At 38.2% G+C, this 23,546-nt stretch overlaps 1 protein-coding gene across 6 annotated transcripts in view; it reads right to left on the bottom strand.

The window, feature by feature from the left end:
• LOC129353093 (inositol 1,4,5-trisphosphate receptor type 1-like) overlaps positions 1-23,546 on the bottom strand; it is a 75,830-nt gene that overhangs the window by 43,684 nt on the left and 8,600 nt on the right. Inside the window, exons 4-40 of one of the 6 annotated variants that reach the window (XM_055022293.1) lie at positions 17,364-17,473; positions 16,719-16,805; positions 16,175-16,333; positions 15,086-15,184; positions 14,351-14,434; positions 13,598-13,744; positions 13,430-13,525; positions 13,309-13,353; positions 12,403-12,557; positions 11,224-11,323; positions 10,874-11,034; positions 10,631-10,772; positions 10,326-10,484; positions 9,873-10,045; positions 9,642-9,761; positions 8,636-8,830; positions 8,302-8,553; positions 8,052-8,193; positions 7,392-7,545; positions 7,115-7,305; positions 6,898-7,030; positions 6,762-6,816; positions 6,519-6,684; positions 5,971-6,144; positions 5,812-5,883; positions 5,564-5,701; positions 5,357-5,482; positions 5,062-5,262; positions 4,059-4,310; positions 3,849-3,974; positions 3,641-3,769; positions 3,214-3,240; positions 2,146-2,266; positions 1,857-2,050; positions 1,629-1,777; positions 1,419-1,530; positions 299-334 (exon numbers count right to left, since the gene is read on the bottom strand). In XM_055022293.1, the coding sequence (XP_054878268.1) occupies positions 299-334; positions 1,419-1,530; positions 1,629-1,777; positions 1,857-2,050; positions 2,146-2,266; positions 3,214-3,240; positions 3,641-3,769; positions 3,849-3,974; positions 4,059-4,310; positions 5,062-5,262; positions 5,357-5,482; positions 5,564-5,701; positions 5,812-5,883; positions 5,971-6,144; positions 6,519-6,684; positions 6,762-6,816; positions 6,898-7,030; positions 7,115-7,305; positions 7,392-7,545; positions 8,052-8,193; positions 8,302-8,553; positions 8,636-8,830; positions 9,642-9,761; positions 9,873-10,045; positions 10,326-10,484; positions 10,631-10,772; positions 10,874-11,034; positions 11,224-11,323; positions 12,403-12,557; positions 13,309-13,353; positions 13,430-13,525; positions 13,598-13,744; positions 14,351-14,434; positions 15,086-15,184; positions 16,175-16,333; positions 16,719-16,805; positions 17,364-17,473 (4,982 nt within the window). The remainder of the gene's footprint in view (positions 1-298; positions 335-1,418; positions 1,531-1,628; positions 1,778-1,856; positions 2,051-2,145; positions 2,267-3,213; positions 3,241-3,640; positions 3,770-3,848; positions 3,975-4,058; positions 4,311-5,061; positions 5,263-5,356; positions 5,483-5,563; positions 5,702-5,811; positions 5,884-5,970; positions 6,145-6,518; positions 6,685-6,761; positions 6,817-6,897; positions 7,031-7,114; positions 7,306-7,391; positions 7,546-8,051; positions 8,194-8,301; positions 8,554-8,635; positions 8,831-9,641; positions 9,762-9,872; positions 10,046-10,325; positions 10,485-10,630; positions 10,773-10,873; positions 11,035-11,223; positions 11,324-12,402; positions 12,558-13,308; positions 13,354-13,429; positions 13,526-13,597; positions 13,745-14,350; positions 14,435-15,085; positions 15,185-16,174; positions 16,334-16,718; positions 16,806-17,363; positions 17,474-23,546) is intronic. The other 5 variants (XM_055022299.1, XM_055022307.1, XM_055022324.1 and 2 more) reach the window with 5 other exon arrangements.

Here is a 23,546-nt window from a genome sequence, read left to right as displayed (position 1 = left end):
CCCAGATAAACAGACAACCACCTTAGTGTTTGTAACAACCCAGCTTTACTGAGCAACACACATATCAGCCACAACACACACCTACCACCTCCTCAATTAGTCAGCACACAGTTTTTTTGGTAAAGGCTGCAGCAGGTGTCAATACCAGAGCTACTCTGCCCCATATTTGCTACCATCTGTGCCCAGAGAACCCCCACTAACAACAGTGCAGCTACAGAACAGCTGAAGATGTTGTACAGACACAACAGACAGATGCTCAGGGAAACGGGGGCAGGAATTAAAGAAAAAGAGTGACAACCTTAGGCATTTCCATCTCATCATCAAAGGCCCTGAGCTGAAAGAGAACAGAAGGTTTAAAGAGTTATGTAACAATGCAGGAAGGAGGAAGTTTGCACTGAGGGCAATAAAACAGCATGGCGTGCTTGTTAGGTGAGATAAGGATTGCTGAAAAGATCCAGAAGCCCACAGACATTTGAGGGTTTTCTAAGTGGATATTAACAAAAAGAAGTCACTTCTTTTCATATTAACTGCTCAAGAGAAAAGTGATGTAATATGTTTGTGTTTCTTAATCCTAAACCTTCATAATTCAATTGTATGTAGGTATCACACCATATTTTTCTTTTATGTGAGTCTGCAGCGTTAGGGACAGGGTTAGGGTTTGGGCTCAAAAGACCCTGAGCGTAAGAAATAAACTTAAAGTTCGAAGAAAAACTAATCGACATTTATTATCACCATACAGTGTGCAAAACGAAAAAAATATTTCAACAAAAAAAACTGATATTGTCTTTCAATATTAAACCCTCAAACAGAATGACCACACCTTGAAAAATGCACAACACTTAAAGCTGATTAGTGATCAGGCATAATATTATGACCACTGGCTGTGAGAGCAAAGGAACCTTCAGTTATTTCATTCATTCTTCTCCTGACATGATGAGGGGGGAAAGCAGAATTAAAGCAATTTATGGGCCATTTAATGTAACATGCACACAAAATAATGAAACTGGTGTGTTTTGTTAGCTTTATGCCAGGAAATAACTTCCATTGGAAATAATTGATCATATTACCAACTTCTGATAAGCTAAGTTTCTGTTATATAATCACACATTGACAGTAATTGTGTTGAAGCACAATAAATGAAATATGCAGGATATCGGCTTTTGATATCCTGGAGTTGGACAACCTTTACTTATGATCTGGACCAGTGTGAGTCATGCCACAGTAAACCTGCAGAGATATTTGTGGATCCAGTGCTTTGTCAGACACAGTTGTTGCAATGGAAAATATGGACCCAAATAAATGCAAGGTGAGTGGTCTTAATTTGGAGAGGCCCATCAGTGCATAAATAATCTAAAGCAGATTGTGAGAAATAAGGTTTATGATTGCAAACCATTTTACTTCAGAGAAGAGCATCTTACCTTCTCTCCATAACCTCGGTCCTTTGTCATCATCTCTCTAAGAGTTTGCAGAACTTTGATGCACAGTTTCTCTTCGTTTTCTTCCAGCAGTTGTTTGGTATGTTTGATCAGCCTGCACCCACACACACGCACGCACACACATCAGATATAAAGTCTCAGCAGCACTTTACAAATTAAGTTATAAATCACATAACTCGCTGCATTGCTTACTTGCATATAAACCCTCCGCTTTCACATTTCTTGCGTGAGTCGGTGTTCTCAGGGAAGAGCAGCTCGGGCCGATGCAGCACATCCACCAGGACGGACAGCTCAGCCTGGACCAGTGGACGCAGGCGGTCCTCAAGAGCTGATACAATGTCCTACAAAAGAGACAAGCTCATGCCCTTAATGTCTGTCCTTAACTGGTATGAGTTAAATTCAAACATCCCCAGATGTTACCTGCAGCCTCTCAATAATGTTCCTGTAGTCTCTCGACACGGTCACCACCGATTCTCTGCGAGCTGACAGGTTTGAGTTGCGAACAGAAAGCCTCCAGCTAATGGCGGTTCTGTGCACGATGTTGTTGGATTTCACAAATAGGTTGTTCACCTGGTTGTCCAGGTCCACTGGGATGGCTATGGCTCTGCTTTTGGCTGGTCAGTACAGAGAAAAAATGCAATTTATATCTGCTACTAGTGGTGCATGCAAATAATTTAAGGTAATCCTCAAAAAAGCCAGAAAATCTCACCAACATCAGAGAGCACCTTAATACAGGTTTCAACAGAGCCCTTCTGGCCTGAGCCCAACCAGTAGCAATGGTAGACCCTGAAGACTGCCTGCAGCAGCTGCACAAAGACAGGCTGTCTGGTCTGGAAGGAAAACACCAGAGAATATAAAAAAAACCTGTGTCTTCATGTCCTTTTCAATGAGCTTGTCTGGAGCAAAATAAATAGATCCCCATCAATATAAAAGTGTCCCACGTTTCCTCGTGTACAGTGGTTCCCAAACATTTCAACTTCTGAAGTAATTACAACATTACAGCCAAGAAATGTGCCAATACATCGGTTTTTTTGTGATTTTACAAAGATAATTACATGAACCCCATAACATTTTTAAAACAGAAACGTAGATTTGCAAAGTGTGTTTATCACTTGCCTAAGTGTTATTTTCAAAAGAAACCTTAATCTGATAAAAAAATGAAAATAAAATAAAAAGCCTTATTAAAATACATTCTAATTTAGTGAATATGACTCCCGGTAATATTTGTAGATTTTTTGTTAGGAAGCAAGACATTTATGCATAAGACAGTTCTAACATAAATAAGACCCTAAAACAGAGCTTTATTGTGCTTAAGAAAGAAATCTGTAGCATGTGGGCAAAGCTTTACAAAACCGGTGATTGGAAATTATCTACAAAATCTCTGACATTTTGGTGTTGCTATTATTTTCTTTCAAAAGAAATCTGAGTTCATTGACAAATAATTTCTTGAGATCCTCTCCAAGTTTGGGAACCACTGCTTCCTTGCACCAACAGTGTTTTAAGATCCAACACCACTTTTCAAAAGTCAACAAGCAAGAGTGAGAGAAGTCATGGTTACATCAGCATGCTGAGACAATTTGAAGTACATTTATTTTCCTGGACACACATGAATCCCACAGCAGACACTTACTCGTATTGTCACCCAGTGACAATAAAACTGTCTTGTACTTCACAAAACCAATTAATAACAAGAAAAAGAGTTGTTTTTTTTTGTTTTGCATCCCACAAAAATGCTTTGTATCTTTTGTTATTTCCCTCCTAAAGAAATTTACTATACCTGCAAACTTGTCTTCAGACGTTTATCCTGTAGCAAAGGTAAACAATTCATGAAAAAAAAAAAAAAAAAAACTAAGGGGAAAAAAAAAAGATTAAGCTTCTGTGGACACAAAAGGCATCCTAAGGGCCAATTTATTAAAATATGATACGGAAGTAAACAAACATCAACAATGAAAGAAAAAGTTTTCAAACAATTTAATCTGTACAAATTTGATTAGCCTTCCTCTGATCCATGTATGGTTACCCAAGTCTACGACTCTAAATGGGCTGCAAAGAAATGAAATCTAAAGCAAAGTATATGGTACCTTAATCATCTTGAATTAAATATTTAAATAAATATCTAATTTATTTCAATGTTTTCTCTGCAATGTGACTGAAGCACTTTCTGAACAGATGTGTTGTTGGAGAAGCCAATGCAACATGATTACCTGCAGGCTTGTACTCTGGTCAGAGAAAGGAGAACTGAAGAAAGTAGTTATGATGCTCATAACCGTCTCAGTCACGTAGCGCTCCAGAACGTGGTCTGCATGCTTTCGGTCGCTCGTATTGTTGCACACCTGAACAATCATTTCAATGTTTAAATGACGCATAATTTAATTCTTATTTTCCACATGAAGAAGGCATAATACTCCTTACTCTGCACATGTCAACCAGAAAGTTATCAAAGAGCTTCCACATGTGGTTGGAGGTGTAGATCTCCTTCATTTCCACCTCAGTGTCCACATAGCAGTGGTTCAGAAAGTTGATGTATGCAATCTTGATCTGAGAGATTGCAGCAAGGAAACAAAATTAGTGAGAAAACATGTTTCTAAATACATCCCAAATGCAACTCGCTTCTCCCATCACCTCAGGGATGCAGTCATCATGGGTTACGACCCTCACTATGTCGTCCAGCGGTAACAGGGAGTTGCATTTTATCTCAGTGTAGACGTTCTTGCCCTCAGTGCAGACGGCCAACAGCTCCACCAGGTGTATGTGGTACCTGAGCGGGCTGTTCTCATCCATCCGATCTCGCTCCGACCGCATCATGTTGACCAAAGTGTGGAAGGAGGCCCGATCGTTGTAGAAGACCAGAACATCTTCTCCTGCATTCACCAGCTGTTTGAGAAACATAGCATAGTTCCAAAGAAGAACAGTGACATACAGAACTTTGCAAACGTATTCCTGCCTGTTTATTTCTACATTTTCTCATGTGACTTAATGTGACAGGCCAACACAGATTGGTGAATCACTTAAGTGTTAAAATAATTTGTAGTTTTCAAAATGGGGTTTGCATTTGTATTGATATTCCCCCTGGGTCAATACTTTGCAGAAACAATAGCTGGAAGCCGTTCAGGGCATGTCTCTACAACCCTTGCCCATTTAGAGACTTTTTTTGCTAGAAATAAATATTGCCCATTCTGCTTTGCAAAATTGAGTGCAAACTCAATCAGACTGAATGGAGAACATCAGTCTTAAGAGTGTTTGTATCTGTAAGTTTCACTTATCAGGGTCATTTTAACAAATGAACATCCTCATATTTGAAGTCACTCGAATGTAGCTCTGGATGTTTAGGGTTGTTGCAACGCTGGAAAATGTTCTCTAATGCAGTCTAGAGTCTTGGGCATCTCCCAACAAGTTTTGTCTCGGGATTACCCTGAATGCAGCTCCATCAACCCTCTGAACAGCTTCACTAGTTCTGCTGAAAACAATGCATTATTTTTACCATGGAGATGATTTGTGTATGGTATTGGTCTCTCACAAAAGCATCAAAATAAATACATAAACGCAGGTTGTGTTTGTCTCATGACAAAATGGGTATAAATTCAGAGGGAGTATTTTGTAAGTTAGATTTGGAAACAAGTAAAACCTCTGCCATGACGATGTCCTGACACTTTTTGATGAACTTGTTCTCCGCCTTGACGATCGTCTGTAAGAATTTGAGGTACTGCACGTTGCGGCCGTGCGTTTCAATACAGTGGACGAAGTGCTGAACCACGCGATCGTTGATCTCGCTACACAGCTGGAAGTTGTTCATGAAGATGTGCTGCATGGTGACGGCTTCTAAGATCTGAATGACAGGAAGCACAAAGGAGCAGTGAGTCGTAATCTAAGGTTTATATCACTGCTGTGGGTTTGAGGCCAGGTGAGGAAGGTCAGCTGACCCCTGGATTGAGGAAAAGATTGATGTGTTTATGGAGCAGGGCCTGGTTCTGCTGATTTCCTGCACAGAAGTTCTGCAGAAACTGATGGGCTAGTTTCATGTTGTCCTGCATGCGTACATCTTCTCCCTGAAAGATAAAATAACCAAGGTATGATCACTTTTATGCACACCTACAATCAATAAATATGGAATGTGAAACCGTTTTTACTTTTTCATAAGGTATCTGCAGCAGCTCCAGAACCACAGCATGAGCCCCCATGTTTCTTAGCAGCCTCTGCTGCTGTTTTCGGCTCTTTCTACCCGACAAACCTTCTTGGATGCACAATCTGCTGAGTCGAAGCAGGACCTATGGGGGAACCATGACGTAGGAGGGAAACACAAACAATATTAAACATCTGGAAAAAAATATTTCATTTATTATGCAAAATCTTTCATTTTGGCAATAACTTTTATCACCTCTTTTATCACCCTGTAGTTTTTGCTGCTGGCACTTTCTGCCTTCCTTGGTTTGTCTGTGGCGGTTGCGTCCTGCAGACGTCAGCATTGGTTATTAAGGAACATGACCACACAGTGGCTGTGTTCACCTCAGTTTGCATGATGTAAAACAAAGCACACCTTTTGAGATTCTGGTTCAGCTGGCATCCCCTCTCCTCCATCCATGCCCTCATCTGGTCCCTGCCTCTTGTACACCCACAGCTCAGATTTCTCAACTATAGACCGCAGCTTGTCCAGATCTTCCTTTATCTGCTTATAATTGTCCACATCTTGGCTGGTGACCAGTAACTGCACCTGTTACCAAAGTTATGGGATAAAGAGATCATTGCAGAATCCACTAGAGGGAAACAATTACATAGAATCCAACAACTAATTACTGTAGAAGTAATGTGTGTTTACTGGAGGTATAAAGGCTTTATTTTTACAAGAAGTAAATTATCTTTATTTTATGTATTCTAATGTTTTCAAAATGTGACAGCTGCTGATTCGTTTAAGTATTAAACTTACAGTGTTTTTCAGTTTTTCATGTTACAAACAGAAATCTCAATATCTTTTCAGGTGATTCTGTTCACTTACACAAAGTAGTGCAGTAGTGTGCAGTGTAAATATAAATGTTTTTGTGAAATATAAATCAATTTGACATTGATATGTTCAGCAGCAGGGGTTACCTGTTTGAATGCCTGCAGGACCTCCTGCCTTTGGCTGAAATGCCTGAAGAGCAGCTGCAGGGCTCTGGAGACCAGCGGAGGATACTCATGCATGGTTAAGTGGAGCAAGACCCTTAAGAAGGTTCGACCACCATGATCGTCCAAGTCGAGAGGTGTATTCTCCTCACTGAATACACAGAAAAACCAGCTTTCATAGAAATACATCTTATTTAACTTTATGTTCTTAGCATAGTCCAACTTTACCTTCCACCAAAGATCGCCTCCGCCTGCTCCTCTATGTTTTCAAAATCCAAAGCTCCTGGATTTTAGGAAGACACTCAAATTCAGTTTCTCGTGGATCCCAACTTTGGTGTATATTGCATCTAAGGATAAACCTAACCTGGGATATTATTTGGCCCTTCTACTGATCCACTTATAGATAACTCGTTCTGGGAAGTACTTTCATCAAACTCCCTTTTAAAGATCGACAGAAGACAGGAGATCCTGTAGTCCAGGCGGACGTTCAGGATAAACTGCAAGAGAAAAGATGAAATACAATCCAGAAATACTGACCATGAAACATTCAGATTTCATTTCCTAAACGATGTGTATTTCACCTGCAGGATCTCTATAATCTTGAGTTTAGTGTCCATGACCAATATGTCTTGCTTCTCAGGCTCAATCTGTGTCTTCACCGTGTCTCCATTTGAACTGCTGTTTGTATTTATAGGAAGGAATCCGCCTCCTCTCAGGACTACCTGGGACATCAGTTCTCCTACGCCATGAATGGACCTCATCACGTTACTGCCTGAAAGCATTTTAAAGACACAAATACAAATCAACCTCATGGCCACCAGATTCACATCCTCAACTTGCCGCTCTGGGTTGTTATACCTCTGCCTCCATCTCCTTTTTCCAGCTTGGTGAACGGGAAAACAGTGCTCACATGGACACAATCCAGAATAGCCAGTAGGATCTTGGTTAGTCTCAGAAGGTCACTGAAGTTGTAGAAGCCAAAATAAATGAGATTTCTGGCCAGATTCACCACCTGAAATACAAAAAAAAAAAAAAAAAAAAAAAAACAGATACAAGTTTGAAAACTACAAGTTCAAAGTATTTTATCATAAGTTTATGTAACAGATTAACACAATGTACTGCATAATTATGAAGTAGAAAAAATAAGCTGCATATTATTTGAGATTTTTTTAAATTTACAATTCTGAAAAGTTTAACATGAAAATGTATTCTGCACCCTTCACTTTAATACCTCCAATTGCTTTGACAAGTCAACAATGCAAATATTTTTTGTATTTAATTCAATTTATGTTTAGGCTTGTGAAAAGGCCTGAGATGTTTGTTAAAAATTTATTACAGCAAACAGCAACATAAAAACTGACAACAGACAAGCATAATTTTCTTTGCACTTCACAATTATGGACTTCCACGTGTTGGTCACATAAAATATGCAGAAGTTTGTAGTTCAAAGGGACAAAATGTGAAAAAAGTTCAATTGAAGAGAATCCTTTTGGAAGGAGTTGTATCAGCCATACTGACCTCAGAGGTGAGCTTGTTCTTTTCTTTGTCTGCAAACGGGAAGTTCTGACACACGACGTCCCTGAGGTAGTTTTCAACAAACTCCATAGTCTGCCAGAATCGCTCCTTAATATTATCTTTGGTCGTTCCATCATTGTCGTAGCTTCATGTAAAAGGATAAACACGGCTTTAAAAAGACAATTAAATACAAGCAGTTTTGACAAAGGTAACTTGAAGTAACAAAGGATTTTGTTTGCGGTCCATTTCTCACTCGTTTATGGAGATTTTTGACGGGATCTCAGACCAAAGCCGTGCATATTTGACCGGAGTGACTTGCTCTTGTGGATCCCGATCCACGTGCATGTGCAGCATCAGCCGACAGAAAGAGGCTCGAAGGTCAAAGGGCAAGTCTTCATCCGACATGCATCGTAAGATCAAGTCGACATCCAGCTGAATGGAAATTTTGTTGATTGCTAGATACTGCCGATCCAAGCACATCCTGGCAAACAGGTTGAGCTGATACCTGTCCCAAAAAAATCAGACTAATCAACCATCCATATTACAAGGGTTTCTCAGCCCAGCTAAAATGAGATCTAGAAATGTACCTGTAGTAACTGATCACTTCTTTATCCTCCTTCTGGCCCTCTTTGGCATCCTGGGCCATCTCCCTGACGCTTTTACTGCGCGACTCTTTGTCGCTGTTGTTCCAGAACAACCAGACTTCCTCTTCATCCTCCTCTACCTCCACAGAGTTCTCCCCCAGCTGCGATCCCTCAATCTCAAACCTTGAGAGCACCAGTCTGAAAAAATATTATTCAAAAAAATAGAAAAATAATGGATCTATTTTTTGTTTTTGATTTAATTTATGTTCAGGCTTGTTGATTTAAAAAAAATTAAGAAATAATCTTTGCCTGTTCACCAGTGCTTTCTCTATAAAATGGTAACTCATGTACGTTTCAGTCACTCAATGTAAGCACAGACAATGATATTAATTCAATACAAAAGATCAACTTTATATGCAGGGTATAAATTATGCTAATAAACTCAACTATTTATGGTACTTTGAAAAAATATTTGTCCTCAAAAAATTTCTGTTTTTTTTCCCGTCACTCTTAAGTGCTTTGGAAATATTTTTATATCAGGAATCTGATATTTTATATCAAATATAATTTGAATTAATACAAGAGAGTTGTCATGTACTTATTTTATTTTAATTTTTACTTTTTTTAAAAAGCTTTCCAAAACAACCAGACCATTTGTAAAAAAATAATTTCTGTGGGCAATTTTTGACTCTATGGCTCCATTTTTTAACTCTATGGAATATTTGAGGACTGAGCTTGATGCCCATTTGCTTGCCTGAAAATTGACAACTTTAAGTGAAGTCTATCAATTTCTGATAAAACTTGATGAAGAATCTGTCACATAACTCTTCAAAAGTCTTGATTAAACTGTCATTTACAACTGCATCTGTATTTATTCATTAGTATTAACCAATGATCCAAGTTTTTTTTTTTTTTCAAATTACTGCTCTGTTTGGATAGGAAATAGGATCAATAAAGTTGTTATTCTATCTTTAGTGACAACGAGGGGTGCAACAGAAAAATGTGTTACTTTGTTTCTATGAGGATGTCTGCATTGGCTGGATCCAACACTGCAGTACAGATGAGCTCCTGTGTCACAGGGATAGACTTGTTCATCGACACACACAGGTCTGACAGATAGTCCAAGAACCTGGACACAAACACAGGGAACACAAAACCACCCTGAGCGTCAAAGACCATCTATAACTTATGAGTTGTTCAACAAAAAAAAGATCAGATAACCAAACAAACAGTGTCACACCTGGGCTCCCGGTTTTTGCGGACTAAGCTCACAAACGTGTCAATCTCTGCAGCAGTAATGTGCTTCTCCAGCAACTTGCGGTTGTTATGGAGCAAAGCTGTGATGGTGTCCTCGGCCAGCACATCATAGCCGATCTGTTTCTGCATGAAGCGAAACTGTTTGGCGATGTATTCCTGCAGGAAACAGAAAAAGAAAAGAAAAAACACTGGTTATGTGCAGATGCAACAAGGAAAGCACATAGGTTTTCATGACACGGAACATTTAAATGAGCATGGTACATTAGCGGTTCAAACTGCAGACTGGACTGGATGTTCAGCTGCATTATATATATATTTTTTATTGCTTTAATGTTACTACATAACAATTACTTTTTCCTCAGAAAAACAAATCCCTACGGCCCTCTCATATTGCAGTGGTGAGTATTAAATAATGTTCATGGTTGACCAATTGTACCTGATTCTTGCGATAATCCTGTTGAGAGTGACGCAGGACCCTGTAACACAAGCGGCAGATATGTCTGAAGGGGGCATGACGCTGGTCCGCCAGCTCCTCCAGTCGCAGCATGGGCCCATCCCCGCTGTCTGTGAAAGGTGCCTGCAGCAGCTTGAAGATCTACAAGCAGGAAGGAGATTGTGATAACTGCAACCATGCAAATCCATTTTTTATATCACTTTCACACAAAACTAACAAAATAAGAGGAGGAGGAAGCGGTCAGGGGAGTTTTACAAGAAGTGCCCATTCTTCCTCTATTGCATTACCTGTTTGAGAATATTCTGTTCTCTCATGAGTTTCTGTCGCTCCCTATTGGGTTTGTTCACCATAATTTCCAGAACATCCTGTCCGTTGTTGGGAATGTCCACCACAAAAAACACCAAATCCTCCAGGAGTTTTGTAACCGCCCTGAATTTATTCATTACAAAAAAAAAAAGATACAAACACAAATTCACAACAGAACAATCATCTTCAAGGAATCAACTCCACAGTGCTGCTGTGTTTTCTACCTCCTCTCGTTTTGTGTGATGGTGCCTTTTTCCAGCTTTCCTGCAATAGAGGCCAGGACTTTACTGGCATCATTGGCAAAATCAAGGTCCCTCACTTCAGCCGGGGAGACGGGCACGATGGCGAAAGCCTCTTTATCCTCTTTATATGCAGATGTGCCAATCTTGAATCAGAAATAAAATCCAATGTTTTTCACTTATTAGAGAAAATTTGATTAATTTTTGGACCTTAATAAGGATTATAATATAAAGGTAAATTCACTATTAAATATTTCAGAAACATTTCTTCAACAAAAATAAGTCTTTGAGGAAAAAAGCTAAATAAGAAATTAGAAAAGAGATTAGTCACTTACTCGCAGCATGACAGGCTTTTCTTCTTCCTTGTCTATTGGCTGGTTAGTGCTGTGAACCCAAGTGTTGGTGCAGAGGTGTCGGAGGCGCACATATGAGTTTCTGAAAGGATATTTGTTTTAAATAGTTTTTTAAATTTAAAGTACATATGGTTTATTCTTTTTAATGTTGTCAGTGTAACCAGCAACACGAAAGTTTCCCCTGACTGGTGCTCATAAACATGGAGAAACAGGAAAGAGTTTCTGTCTTAAGGTCAAAGACTCAGCCATACTTTCATTTGTGATGGTAGAGAAGTTAAAAATTGTGTCAAAAACTTAAATTTCAGTATAATTTGACCAGAACCTTCTTATCATTGTTTGCTTCTGGAAAACAGCAAAAATATGACTTGTTATGGCTTTCTTTAAACAAAGGCTTTCAAAGCCATACCGCAAAAATCAGATTTGTGCACGGCTAATAGCTATCCCGATAAATTCTACCACCAGAGTTACCATGCTCCTCTTGGTCGTTTCCATGATAAAGCTCTCCTTGCATGACTTGGTAGTTAAAGTGGAAAACCTGTCTGCAGTTGGGCCGAATTCTCACCACTTTCAGATGAGGGCTAAAGGTTTTAATTGAAGGATTTTAGAGTAAATAGAACAAACAAAGATAATACTTTGCAGATTATTTGTGAAATTTGTAAAAATCATCTCTACTTTCTTTCCACTTCACCGTTATGCATAATGGTTTGTGTTTATCCATTATATACAATAATTTTTTTTTTCATTTCTCAAAAAGTTTGCGTTGCATTTGTTTCATAGTGCTTGAACGCATAAGGACTACTTCCATTAATAGCACCTGTATGAAAGACAGACCAATATCTTTCACATTCAGGTGCCAAAATTACAATTATCTGCATAGCGAGCAGAAGGTCGTGATCTTTAGCAGTCATTGTCAGTACCAGAATTTCTTTGATTGGAAAGTACCACCACACATTCAACCCAGGCTCTATTTCAGAAACACATCGCAGTGATGTAATATTCTTTGGAAGTCCCCAAACGACAACATGTCTGTTGTTTGATTTCCAAAATTAAATGCAGCAGATAGTTACTCAGATGAATTTTCCAATTGGGTAATTGATTCTCAGACCACAAAAGTTAAGAAGAGGCCAGCTCACAATATTTCGTACTATACGGCTTTCCTACCTGGGTACCAGAGAGTCCCCTCCTCTTAAGGTGGTTGGGTCCAACTCGAATATGGAGGAGATGTCGTTTCCATCAGGAACCGAAATGAGTGTGTACAAGACTTTATCTTGGACAATTTTCAAGCGGGCTCTCAAGGGGTCTTGCTCTGAGTCCAGCTATGAAAATAATTAAAAATCACATTAGAAACTGAATGAAAAATTAGAAACCTCTTCAAGGGCAAATTATTGTGTTTTAGAAATTGACTGGTGAAACGCATGCCAATAATCGCTGAGTTAATATGGATTCTAGGAAGTAAATACTAGAATCCATGCATAATGGATTAAAAATTAAAAGCACAAAAATTCATAAAGAGCGCAATCAGGGTTGTAAACACTTATATAAGCTGAGATTTGTCTTTACAACGCTGCAATCCTGAAATGATGGATGAATGTATAGCTGTATGGATGAAATTTTACTTTTCTTCTTTTTTTGCATTTTTTAAACAAAGAAAAAGTGAACTGCAGCCAAACAGTTGATTCATAATCTTCTGCCATGGCCAGCAAATGTTTGAAACTTCATAATGACAACAATAACGTGAACCATTCAATCATTCATTAGCAAGAGATGAACACTGATGGACAAACACTGCCATCTGCTGTACAACAAAGCATAACACACTCACTTTGCAACCAGAACAACCAGAGACTGTTTCTTGTGTCAATAACAAGGTATAAAACATATTTTCCATATCCCTGTTAATTTTAGAACATCTAAAATGGGTTTGACATGTTCATAAATATAACAGTGTGAGATTTGAAGCGAATTATTTTTGTGTTAATGGACAAGCCAATAAAAAGCGGTGTTTTTATTTCAGTGGCAACTCTACACTAGTGATGAAAAGTCAGGCCTTCAGCAAGACTTTCTCACCGGAGAGCGGAAATCGAGGCCCTCCTCTTCATACTCTGGGTTTACCTGCACAAATTCAAGAGTGGTTGACTTCCTATTGTTCACAAGCAAACATGAAGGGCGTGGAGATGGACAGACTGACCTCTGCAGCCAAGTAGTGTCCTGTGGCCAGGTGTTTGAACCTGAACAGGCTGTTCCAGTAGCCAGCGCCACTTCGACATGGATCATGCTGCACGACCTGAAACAAAGGAAATCATTTTTAGCTCAAAGCACATCCAGCAAAAGCAGGTTTGAATCGATTGCTGCTCACCTCAATCTCCCAGAGGGCTTTGCTGCTGGTGGCCGAGGTAGCCGACTGCCGCCCAGTAGTGCGAAGGAAAACGTATTGCTTTTTTCTGTGATCGTCACATGTGAGGAACTTCTCCTGCTCTGCATGGAACAACCGTACAACATCACCCTGCAGGGAGAAATTACAGCAAATTACGGCTAAAAATGGCTCATTTTAAAATAGGAAACCTTGTTAGTGATCTCTGATGGCAAACATTTGATCAATGTGAATGAAAAGGATTTTCACTTAATCAGTTTTGGGAAAGTAACCAAATGCTATTAAATAATTTTGGGACTTTGGGGCCGGTACTATATTCTAGAAAGGTTAACCAGCAGACTGAATAGTCCACTTGTAATAACAGAAAGTCTGCAACATTGAGTTTTTAAAGTGATTTAAAGTCTCATTTGCAGGCATGTACTGCTGACTGATGATACTGTTTGTCAGAAACAAAGCAACCCACTCAGTTTAGACTGTCAACATTATGCAACATTTTTAAAGAAAAATAAACCCTTAGAAACCCTTCAACATTATTTAACTGAAACTGCTTTAAGCTTTTACACAAAGTAAAAGCTTAATGTTGAAAAATTAATTATCTCTCCTTGTCTTTTCACTTTAAATACTGCAATTAGCTTATTGTATAACTGTATCTTTAAACAATGAGAAAAGATTCTTTGCCAAAATGTTTGAAATAAATCGTCAGAGAAAGAGTTATCTGGCATTCGCTGGGAAACGCACTCCTTTCAGGACACGCTCCTGGTTGTCGCTCCCTTTCATAAACAGGACAATCTTCCAGCTGGTGCTGCAATTTACAGAGTTCACCTGAAATATAAAGAGAGACGATGTGACTGAAGCTTTGGTTCCAAATACAGAACTACAACAACTCAAAAACATTTGCTAAATTCTTTGTAAAGTATTTAAGTGTGTGGTATATCTGTTGGATGACAGGAAAAGTAAAATGGGAGCAATCTAAGTGGATAAATTGTTTTCCTCAATCATGTGTACAATCACCCAAATAAAGAAAACAATTTCCATTTCCAAATGGCAACTTGAAAGCAACACTTTAACTGCCTTCAAATTTGAATTTTAACATCAGAGCAACTTAAAATCAATTGTATGGGTTCTCTACAAAGTAAATCATACCATTTTAAATCTTACAGCAGTTTGTGTGTCAAACCATAGGATGTGAAAAGTCCTTCCAAAAAACCCTGTTATGTCACTAAGTAGTTTTTAAATTTACCACAATCAGTGACAAAAGAAGGCACAAAGGAATCAGTGTTGTAGAAGAAAAAGGGATGACTTAGTTGCCAAAAATGTGAGAAGAAGGAAAAATATTAATAAAAAACAAAATGAGAGCCGAGACACACTGTGTGGCTCACATGAGATTTTAACCAGAGCTGTTTCTGTCCTGAGAAGAGACTGGAAACCAGGGTGGATGTGTTCAGACAGATGAAGAGGTAAACTAAAGCAAACCTCATTGCATCCTGGGTTATCCACAAGTTGATGTGTGCTAGCATGCAGCGGCTGACCGGCGTTGACTGGGTTCAGGACCACTTTATCCCCGATCACTACCTGCAGTCACACAGAACGCATGCAACAAATGTAAGCCTGACAAAGAAAGTTTCTTTACTGAGTATCTGACACGAACACAGCTGCAAGGAAAGCAGGCTAAAGAGCGGCTTTGTTTTCAAATACAGAAAACTGAGGAATTAATTATATTTACACTGAATGTAACAGTCAAAAAATACAAGGTTGGAAGTCAAGATGGGTAAAATGTCCTATGTACATCAACTTCTTGCCGTAATATTTATGGAAAATATAACATTTTTATAGTTAAAGAACAAATTGTGTGTCTAAAAAAGTTTAGATTTAGATTCTCAGTCAATTTAGTATTTAATCTGACCACAGGTACAACACAGCTACAGCTTTACCAACCTTTGTTAAGCTTTTTATCAAACAATGTTACGTTTAATTTATACATACAGAATAATTTTACCCCAAACTCATGGCATGGCCACTTTGCATCAAATTGATTATTAGAGAAGACCAAACTTGACCAGGACCTGGCTGCTGCAACTATCTACAATGACCACTGCGGAATAATTAACAATATTAATATTTTTTATGTAAATTATTTGCTAATAAACCTATATTTTATTTATTTGGTATGCAAAACAGATACAAAATAACTTTTGAAACATCTTTACAGCTGTATTCAAGGGTTTTTAATGTAATAGCTCTTAATTTGGTTTAATCATGGCGCAGACCTCAATCTGGTTGAAAATTTCTCAAAAATGGATATCAAAGATTTTCTCTATCCAATTCGACATCAACTATTTTTCAAAGGACACGTGCAACTCGGGTATGAGATACCAAAACGGAACTGCAGCTGTGATTTCAGTGGAAGGTGATTCTGCAGAACAAAGAGTCAAATGTGACAATTGAAAAATAAGCATCGCATCTCTGGTATTGATTAGACTTTTTTGTTTTACTGCAGAGAGTTTATTTACATGGAGGACAGCACTCCAGCACAGAACTCGTCCCGCAGCCTGAAGTACTCACGCTGTCCCCAATAGCGCGGAGTTTGTAGAAAGGCTGAATGTAGAACCAGGAGCCTTCATTTCCTGCAGTATCCAACATCACCCTCATGGCGTTTTTCTCCAGCAGCGCTGGCAGCCGTTTGTTCACCGTCAGGTATTTGTTGCTCTTCAGGTGAAGCAGCTGTGCAGGAACAGAGAGCAGTGAAAGTTTGCACACACTCATCACATGACTGGCATTATTTTGGGGCTTGTAATGATTCATCTGAACTGATTTTTTCTTCATAAAAAAAACTGCATGCATCACTTAAAATTTATTGCAGACTAAGGGTTTAAATTATATATATACGGGCTCAAATGTATACAGCTTTAGGAATTGCCTGAATGGGGCATTTGAAGATATTAAACTAGTGTGTTTTTACCGTATTAGCTCAGGATTTAATTTTAATTTCAGATCACTCATTGTGCTCAGAGTCATTCAAGCTCAGGGATAATTTGGATTTAGGCGTAAGGCATTTTGGAATAAATGTCAAAAAGGTCTCACAACCACAAAACAGACGGAAACAAACCTGAATGACGTGTCCATACTGTATCACAGTTCCTAGGAGTTTTTTGTTTTCAGAGTCATTTTGCTTCTTCTCCAAGTCAGCTGCATGCTGGGGTTCAAAGAGAGAGGAAGACAAATTAATTTCACCAGCATTTTCATAGCTCATTACATCCTGTCCTGCAGGAGTGCTCTAAGAAGCAGATGTATTTGTTGCAAACAAAAAGTCCTGGAAGAAAAGCCAAAACTAAAATTTCAGCAGAAACAATTTAAGTGAATCCTGGCCTCACCTATCCACAGGGAAGATTGCCAGCTTCCATTTTATGACTGTTTGGTCAAAAAGATTTGCTTTAAATGGTATTAGACTTCAGAGGAGAGAAAAAACAGAGAGCCTCTTGGGCAGATAGGTAAGACAGTGGTTCTTAAAATGTCTATAAAAGGACTTACAAGGATTCTACCACATAATAATTGATGCTTCAAAGTCCTATAACTGAGAGTTTTGTAAATTCAGCTCATAAACAATCAAAAAAAATGTTTCACCGAGATCCCAACCTGTGAAGAAATTTATATTCAAGACCTATTAAAATCTGCCTGGATATGTTTATTGCCATGGGGACAGAGCTGCGTGTTGTGGTAGCTGTGAGATAACTGTGTTGTTTTCATAGCTTACATGGAGCTTGTTGAGCAGCACTGTATCTGTGTTCCCCCCTGGCTTCGCTGCTTTCCAGAACTGCTTCTGGGCTGAGTAGCGGTTCATGGGGCAAAGTTTAAACAGACAGTCTGCACAGAAAAAAAAGGCACAAAGCTATCAGTTCTGCTTCATTAACATCAAATAAAAAACAGGACAAGAAAACCCACATAGCCTCTTCTTCACAATAACCAGCAACCCTGGTAAAGATGAGCAAAAACAATTATTGTAGCATCATCGTTTCACAGTGGAAGAATAGCGATCATTGGAGATGTATTCAAACCTCATTTAAAATCCTCATTTCACTGCTTTACACTCTGTGGTGGCAAAGCAGACTTAGGTCCAGCCTTATTTATTACAGTCATGTTGTTATGCGTGCAATTAAGCCTCAGTGGAAATCCAGCTGTTCTGTGAAGGCTTCAGAGATTTGATAGCGAATGAACAGCATCATGAAGGAGTACAGCTGACGGGTCAGGGAGAAAGTTCAGGAGGAGTTTAAAGCAAGGTTGGGTCGAAGTGACAGGCCAGGAAAGGGAGCCATTTATACCAAAGATTACCATGTTAACACTGGAGGTGCTGCAGAGATCGACAGCTCAGGTGGAAGAATGGTTTCATAGGAGAAATAGGTGTACATCCAGTTAACTATGCTCTAGTGTAGCTTAATCCTTGCAGTGGAGGCTGGTTCATGTTCCCAACAGCCTATAGGAAAAAGGCAGGGCGCAGCATATAACCAATACCCAAAAGAAAACCGAAGAGCATTCATTAGTCATTAACCATTCTTTGACACTAAAAGACATAAAGTGAAGGTGTCCTACTAAAAAGGCTTCCATTAGATTATGGCATATTGTTAAACTGAACAAAATGTGAAACGTAAAAGCTGTATTTAAAAAATATGTCAGTGTGAGACTATGTATAAAATTGAAATTGCAATCTTTTTAAAAGCTTTTCACAAATCTTCAGAGATGGCTATAAATTTGAAGGGAGTTTGAATATATGCAAACTTTAAAGGCGTTCCCAAAACAACATAGCATAAAACATCAACATTATAAGTCAGAAATTAAACTAATGAACTATCTTTGTTCTTTGTGCACACTGAGGAGGTCATGTGTGTACCTGCACTTCAAACACATATTAATAATTCTCCTGAATGGAGATCAAAGGCCTTTCTCTGCTCTGGGGAGAAGCAGCGGGTGCAGAGACGGCCTGCATCTGTGTGTGTGATCAACCTACACCACCTCCTCAAAATGTGGTCACAGCCTACACTTAAACGGCGACGATAACACCACAAAAAACATTAGCGCTTCTGTTTGCATTACGGAAGAGCACGTTAAGGAGGCGTGGTCAGCCGGCGTGAGTAACCACGGGCAACGAGGAGATGCTGCCGTTATCAATAGCCCCAAATTGTGGAGTTAATTTTCATATGCTGCGCAGGTCCCCGCCAAAAGGGAAACCAGGCCTTGTATTTGCATGTGGACAGCAAATAAAAGGCAGAAGAGAAGTTCCTCTTCTGTCCCAGGAGAGTTCCTCTTCTGCAGCTCGCCAACACTGAGGGAGACTTTAACAGTGGATTCAAGTTAGGTTTTGTTTAGCAGGAACAGATGAACTACTTTCTCCTGCAGAGCTGGGTTTGTTTCCTCCCTCTGAGTTCTGGCTTTCCTCTCATTTTTATCTCCTATCAGATCTCTGCTCCTTCTTTACCGAGAGGGCGAAGAAAAGGAGGAAAAGAACAATCTGTCCATCCTTCCCCCCAGTTCTATGTCTCTGAACTTCATTTGGAGTCGCAGTAACATGACCAAATAAGGCCAGCCAAGAGAAGGGGAGTTAGATGACTTTAAGAGAGGGGGAGAGGGTGGGGACTCCCTGTTTTCCCCCTTCACATATTCTGTCATCCATCCTTCTTTTTCTCTCTGAATTCCTCTAACTATTTCACACACCATTTGTTCCCTCATGACTAAAAAGGCCGCAGTATCCTAAAGCTTCTCCACCCATCCAAACCTCACTGCCTCAGTGGTCTTTCTCATCAGTCATGTTTGACTTCAGCTTGATGCATAATTCAGGGAGGAAAACAATTAAAGGGAAGTGAAAGACAAATGAGGAAGACGAGGAGAGAGTGAAAGAATGTAAAACACAGCGGAGAGGATTAGAAAATGAGAAACTCTGACATCTGAATGTTGGATGCTTCATTTACAGTTGAAACCACATATTTACATGCATCACATTAAAAACACATATAGTCTGTTTTTCTACAGTCTTGAAATAAATTAGAGGAAACCTTTCCTCCTTTAGATCAGTTAATTACAGAATAATTTGAGTTAACTTAATGCCAGAATACTTTCGTCAAATTCAAAGGTTGCAGAATGGTTCAATTCCAGCCAAATGAGGTGGTTCTCAAGTACAACATCCTGTTTGAGATTATGTCACAGCAGTTGAACAGGTTTGAAGTCCATACTTTGACTACACCACTGTAATACTTTACTGTACAAAAGTTTTACTTTGTGCCAAGATGTTGAATTACTGGTGGACTTTGGATCACTGATGTACAGCACTTGACCTATTGGCTGGACATTTTCCATCACTATTCCAAAGTGTAATGTTCTTTCTCTGGGATGCTGTGTCAGCTGCTCTCCTGATTTAACAGGATGAGTAACTTCCAAAAAGTCCAAATGTGAGACCGGACTTTGTCTTCTGCTTGGTTAGCAGTAAATTTGAATTTGGAAATCTGAGGCAAATGAGGCCTGCAGTGGTTCTTCTAGATTCTTCTGTGATCTCAGGTTTACGACTGTCACGTTTCAGTTAATTCTATGCTTTGCTAGACTCCCTACTATTTAGAATTAGCTTTGCATTTTCTTATTCTTCACGTAATTCTTTATTTCATGGCATTATGTGTTGCTTTTAGACATCTAGCCTACTTGATAGTGTCAGTCAGGTTCAATTAGGCTGATTTCTTGATTCTGCATCTCTGGCATAATCTCACGTGCGTGTGCGTAGTGAATCAAATCAAAATATTACCAGAGGCAAACATATATTTATGAAACTGCACTTTTTGCAGCAAATTACCATAAGTTCAAGCTTCTTTTATGTTGTTATGTAAGGATGACAACTCATTATTGAAAAGTATCACATTAAAATCGTAGCATAACAACATGACTACAAAAAGCTGCCCCCACAAACCCTCCTTCACACAAGTAATGTGACATCTAAAACAGTGGGAATCACAACAACTAGATAATACAATGCAGCGCTGAAGAATTTTTTTCTGCATTTCACCATCTCTGCATTTGAGTTGGTGAGTGTATGTTTCTTGCAGGACAAGAAAATAACGTAACATTAGACAAGAAAATATGAGTTACTTTTCAAATAAAAAAATCAAACGATATTACATATTCTACATATTCAAGGCTTTAAACTGAACATTATTTCAGTTTGCAGCAAAGAACATTTGCGAACATCAGACAAAACTGTTTCAACTTAGCACTGATAATGTGATACATTCTAAAAAAATCTCATTAAATAAAAAATGGCAGATTGTAATGGTAAGAATTTACATTTTGCAATTTTTTAAAATTGATGAAGTCAAATAAATTAATTTGTGGGACCAGTGGGAGTGGGCAGAGGAGCTAAAAAGTTTTTTTCACAGATTATATTTCTCATACTGTAACATAGTGACAGTTTAAATAAATATGTAAAAAAAACATATTTTCATAAAAATTACCTATTGCAGCTTTAAGTAGATCTTATCAAGTACAGTTTATACATCCACTAATGCACACATTAGCAGCAGACAACCAGACGTTCAGTGTCTTGCCTAGGGAACAATTGCAGTTTTTGGCATTTGCCCAGGGAGGCATTAGAAAATGAGGGGCAAATACAATATTAATAAAAATATAAAATATTCAACTCACAGTTCAGCAGTATTCAATATTGCACACTGAATAAGTTCAATGCTGCTTATTTACTTTGTAGTAAAGGTACCATCATTCTTTAATGTGGACTATTCAACAGCTTGAGACAAGAAACATTGGTGGTTTCTCCATTAAAACGTCTCTCCTGAGGCTCACAAGTAGCATTATAAGCATCAGAGTATCATAGTCCTGGATTAAAAGAAAGATAACTAAAAATTGTGACTCGTGCATGCCAAAACAAGCTAGATGAGTCTGGAAAACTAATCAGTTGAGATTAAACAGTGTGTTAAATGTTCCTGGGAGTCAGTTTCAAAGGCCATTAAATGGTACTAATAAAATATAATAATAGAGTGACTGAGAAAGCTGCTAATGTGAGCCAAATGAAAGAGTACTGTCAAAGCATTAGTGGAAACTACTGAAAATTGATTTGGTTTTAGCATTGTTTGTATTTGTGTTAGCTAGAGCTGTTTTAAGAGGAATTAATTCACTTCACTAATTCACTTTTAATACATAGTTTTAATAATTTAAAAATCAAGATGATGCTGGACACGGTGTTAGACCCTACAGTGTTCAAGTAGGATTTTTGATCTAAATGAAGTCAAACATTTATCTAATTAGTTGCTAGTAAAGCTGAAGTTATTGATAGTTAATGATAGATTGAGGGCTAAAATACAATCTTCAAAGACTTTTCAAGTTTTTGTTTTACTCTGTATCTAATATTCAAATAATATGACTGAAAATGTAATAAATATTTTTGAATTGATATTTAATTTTAAATAGAAATGCTTTTTGATACCTATTTTTTTGGTCAGGACATAACTTTAGGACATGTCACAATAGGGTTCAGCAGGGCTCCACCCATGAGCTGGTAATGATTTGTGTCCCATAATATTTTAGCACAATGTTACCAAAGCAGATGCTTCAGAGTGCAGCTACAGGCTTCATGTGAGAGATTATAATGGTGAGGAGAGAGCTGTGTTTACATTAGGAGGAAATGTTAAGCATACCTCAGCAGTGACAGTAACGCCAAGAGGACTTAGCAAAGGAATCATCTTGAGGGGATTGATGTATTATTTTTACCAAAGCTTCATAGAAGCACCAGCTTCAAATCAGTTATCAATTGATAAAAATGACTATTGGTCTGTTGAACCCTTGCTGAATACAGTTAATCGCTCTGGAAATTGCCTAATTGGAGTAATTCCAGTGTCATGTGCAAACACTTTTCTGTTTCCCTACAAGACTCTCATCTGAAATGGGCTAATCAGGTCAGGACAAGCCAATAGAGTAAAGGAGCTTTTCAACTCCAACAAACAGCATGTACAACATGTTTGTATGTTACAAATATGCAGAGTCTATGAACTTTAAAGGGTAATACAGGATTGGAGAACAAGTGTGACATAATGATGGGAAACAAAGAAAAGACAAGAGCAGAGAAAGCGGAGGCACTGGATCTGAAAAACACGATGAGCAACAGAATCTGATGCATATATTATGTTGACATGCTGCAATAAACAAACAAATATATTGCTTATATTTAAAGCACTGAAATAATTTGGACAGTTTGAGGATTGTGACTCACTGAACCTCAGTTAACTCAATGAAGTATTATAGTACTGTGTCTCTCAGTTAAATCAAATAAAATCGAATGGAAGGCTTCGCACAACATTGCAATAATTATTCCTAGGTATACTGGTTTGCAGTAGACATGCCACCACATGCATTGCCCATGCAGCTTGCGCCTGAATGCATGAACATTTGGAACTGCAGACGTTCTTCTAGGAAATGTTGGTTCGAGGTTTTCATTCGAGGAACACATGCATATATATATATATATATATATATATATATATATATATATATATATATATATATATATATATATATATATATATAATATATATATATATATATATATATATATATGCAAATAAGATGATTTTTTTGTCATTTTAAGAATCATGGTTGTCATACATTTGTTATAGGTTACTTCTCCATTTAATGACATGACACTGGAAATTTTGTTTAGTTGTCATCTTATTTGTTTATATTTTTAAAACACATTTTATCTTCAAACATGAAGATATAATCAAAGGATCAAAGTAGTTTACGATCAATAAAAAAACCTCCAAACTTATTATTGCAAAAGCTACGATCTTTGGGAATGTTGTGTTTTTCTACCATGACGAAGAGAATACGGACATCCTAATTAGTGAAATAATTTCTACATCTTACTAAGCTGCCACTAGACTTACAAACAATTCTA

This window comes from Poeciliopsis prolifica, unplaced genomic scaffold (genome assembly GCF_027474105.1).
Source record: "Poeciliopsis prolifica strain line A6 unplaced genomic scaffold, Auburn_PproV2 SCAFFOLD003, whole genome shotgun sequence".
Taxonomy (NCBI): Eukaryota; Metazoa; Chordata; class Actinopteri; order Cyprinodontiformes; family Poeciliidae; genus Poeciliopsis; species Poeciliopsis prolifica.
The sequence above is the reverse complement of the archived record's forward strand: the minus strand, read 5'-3'. Positions and strand labels throughout refer to the sequence as shown.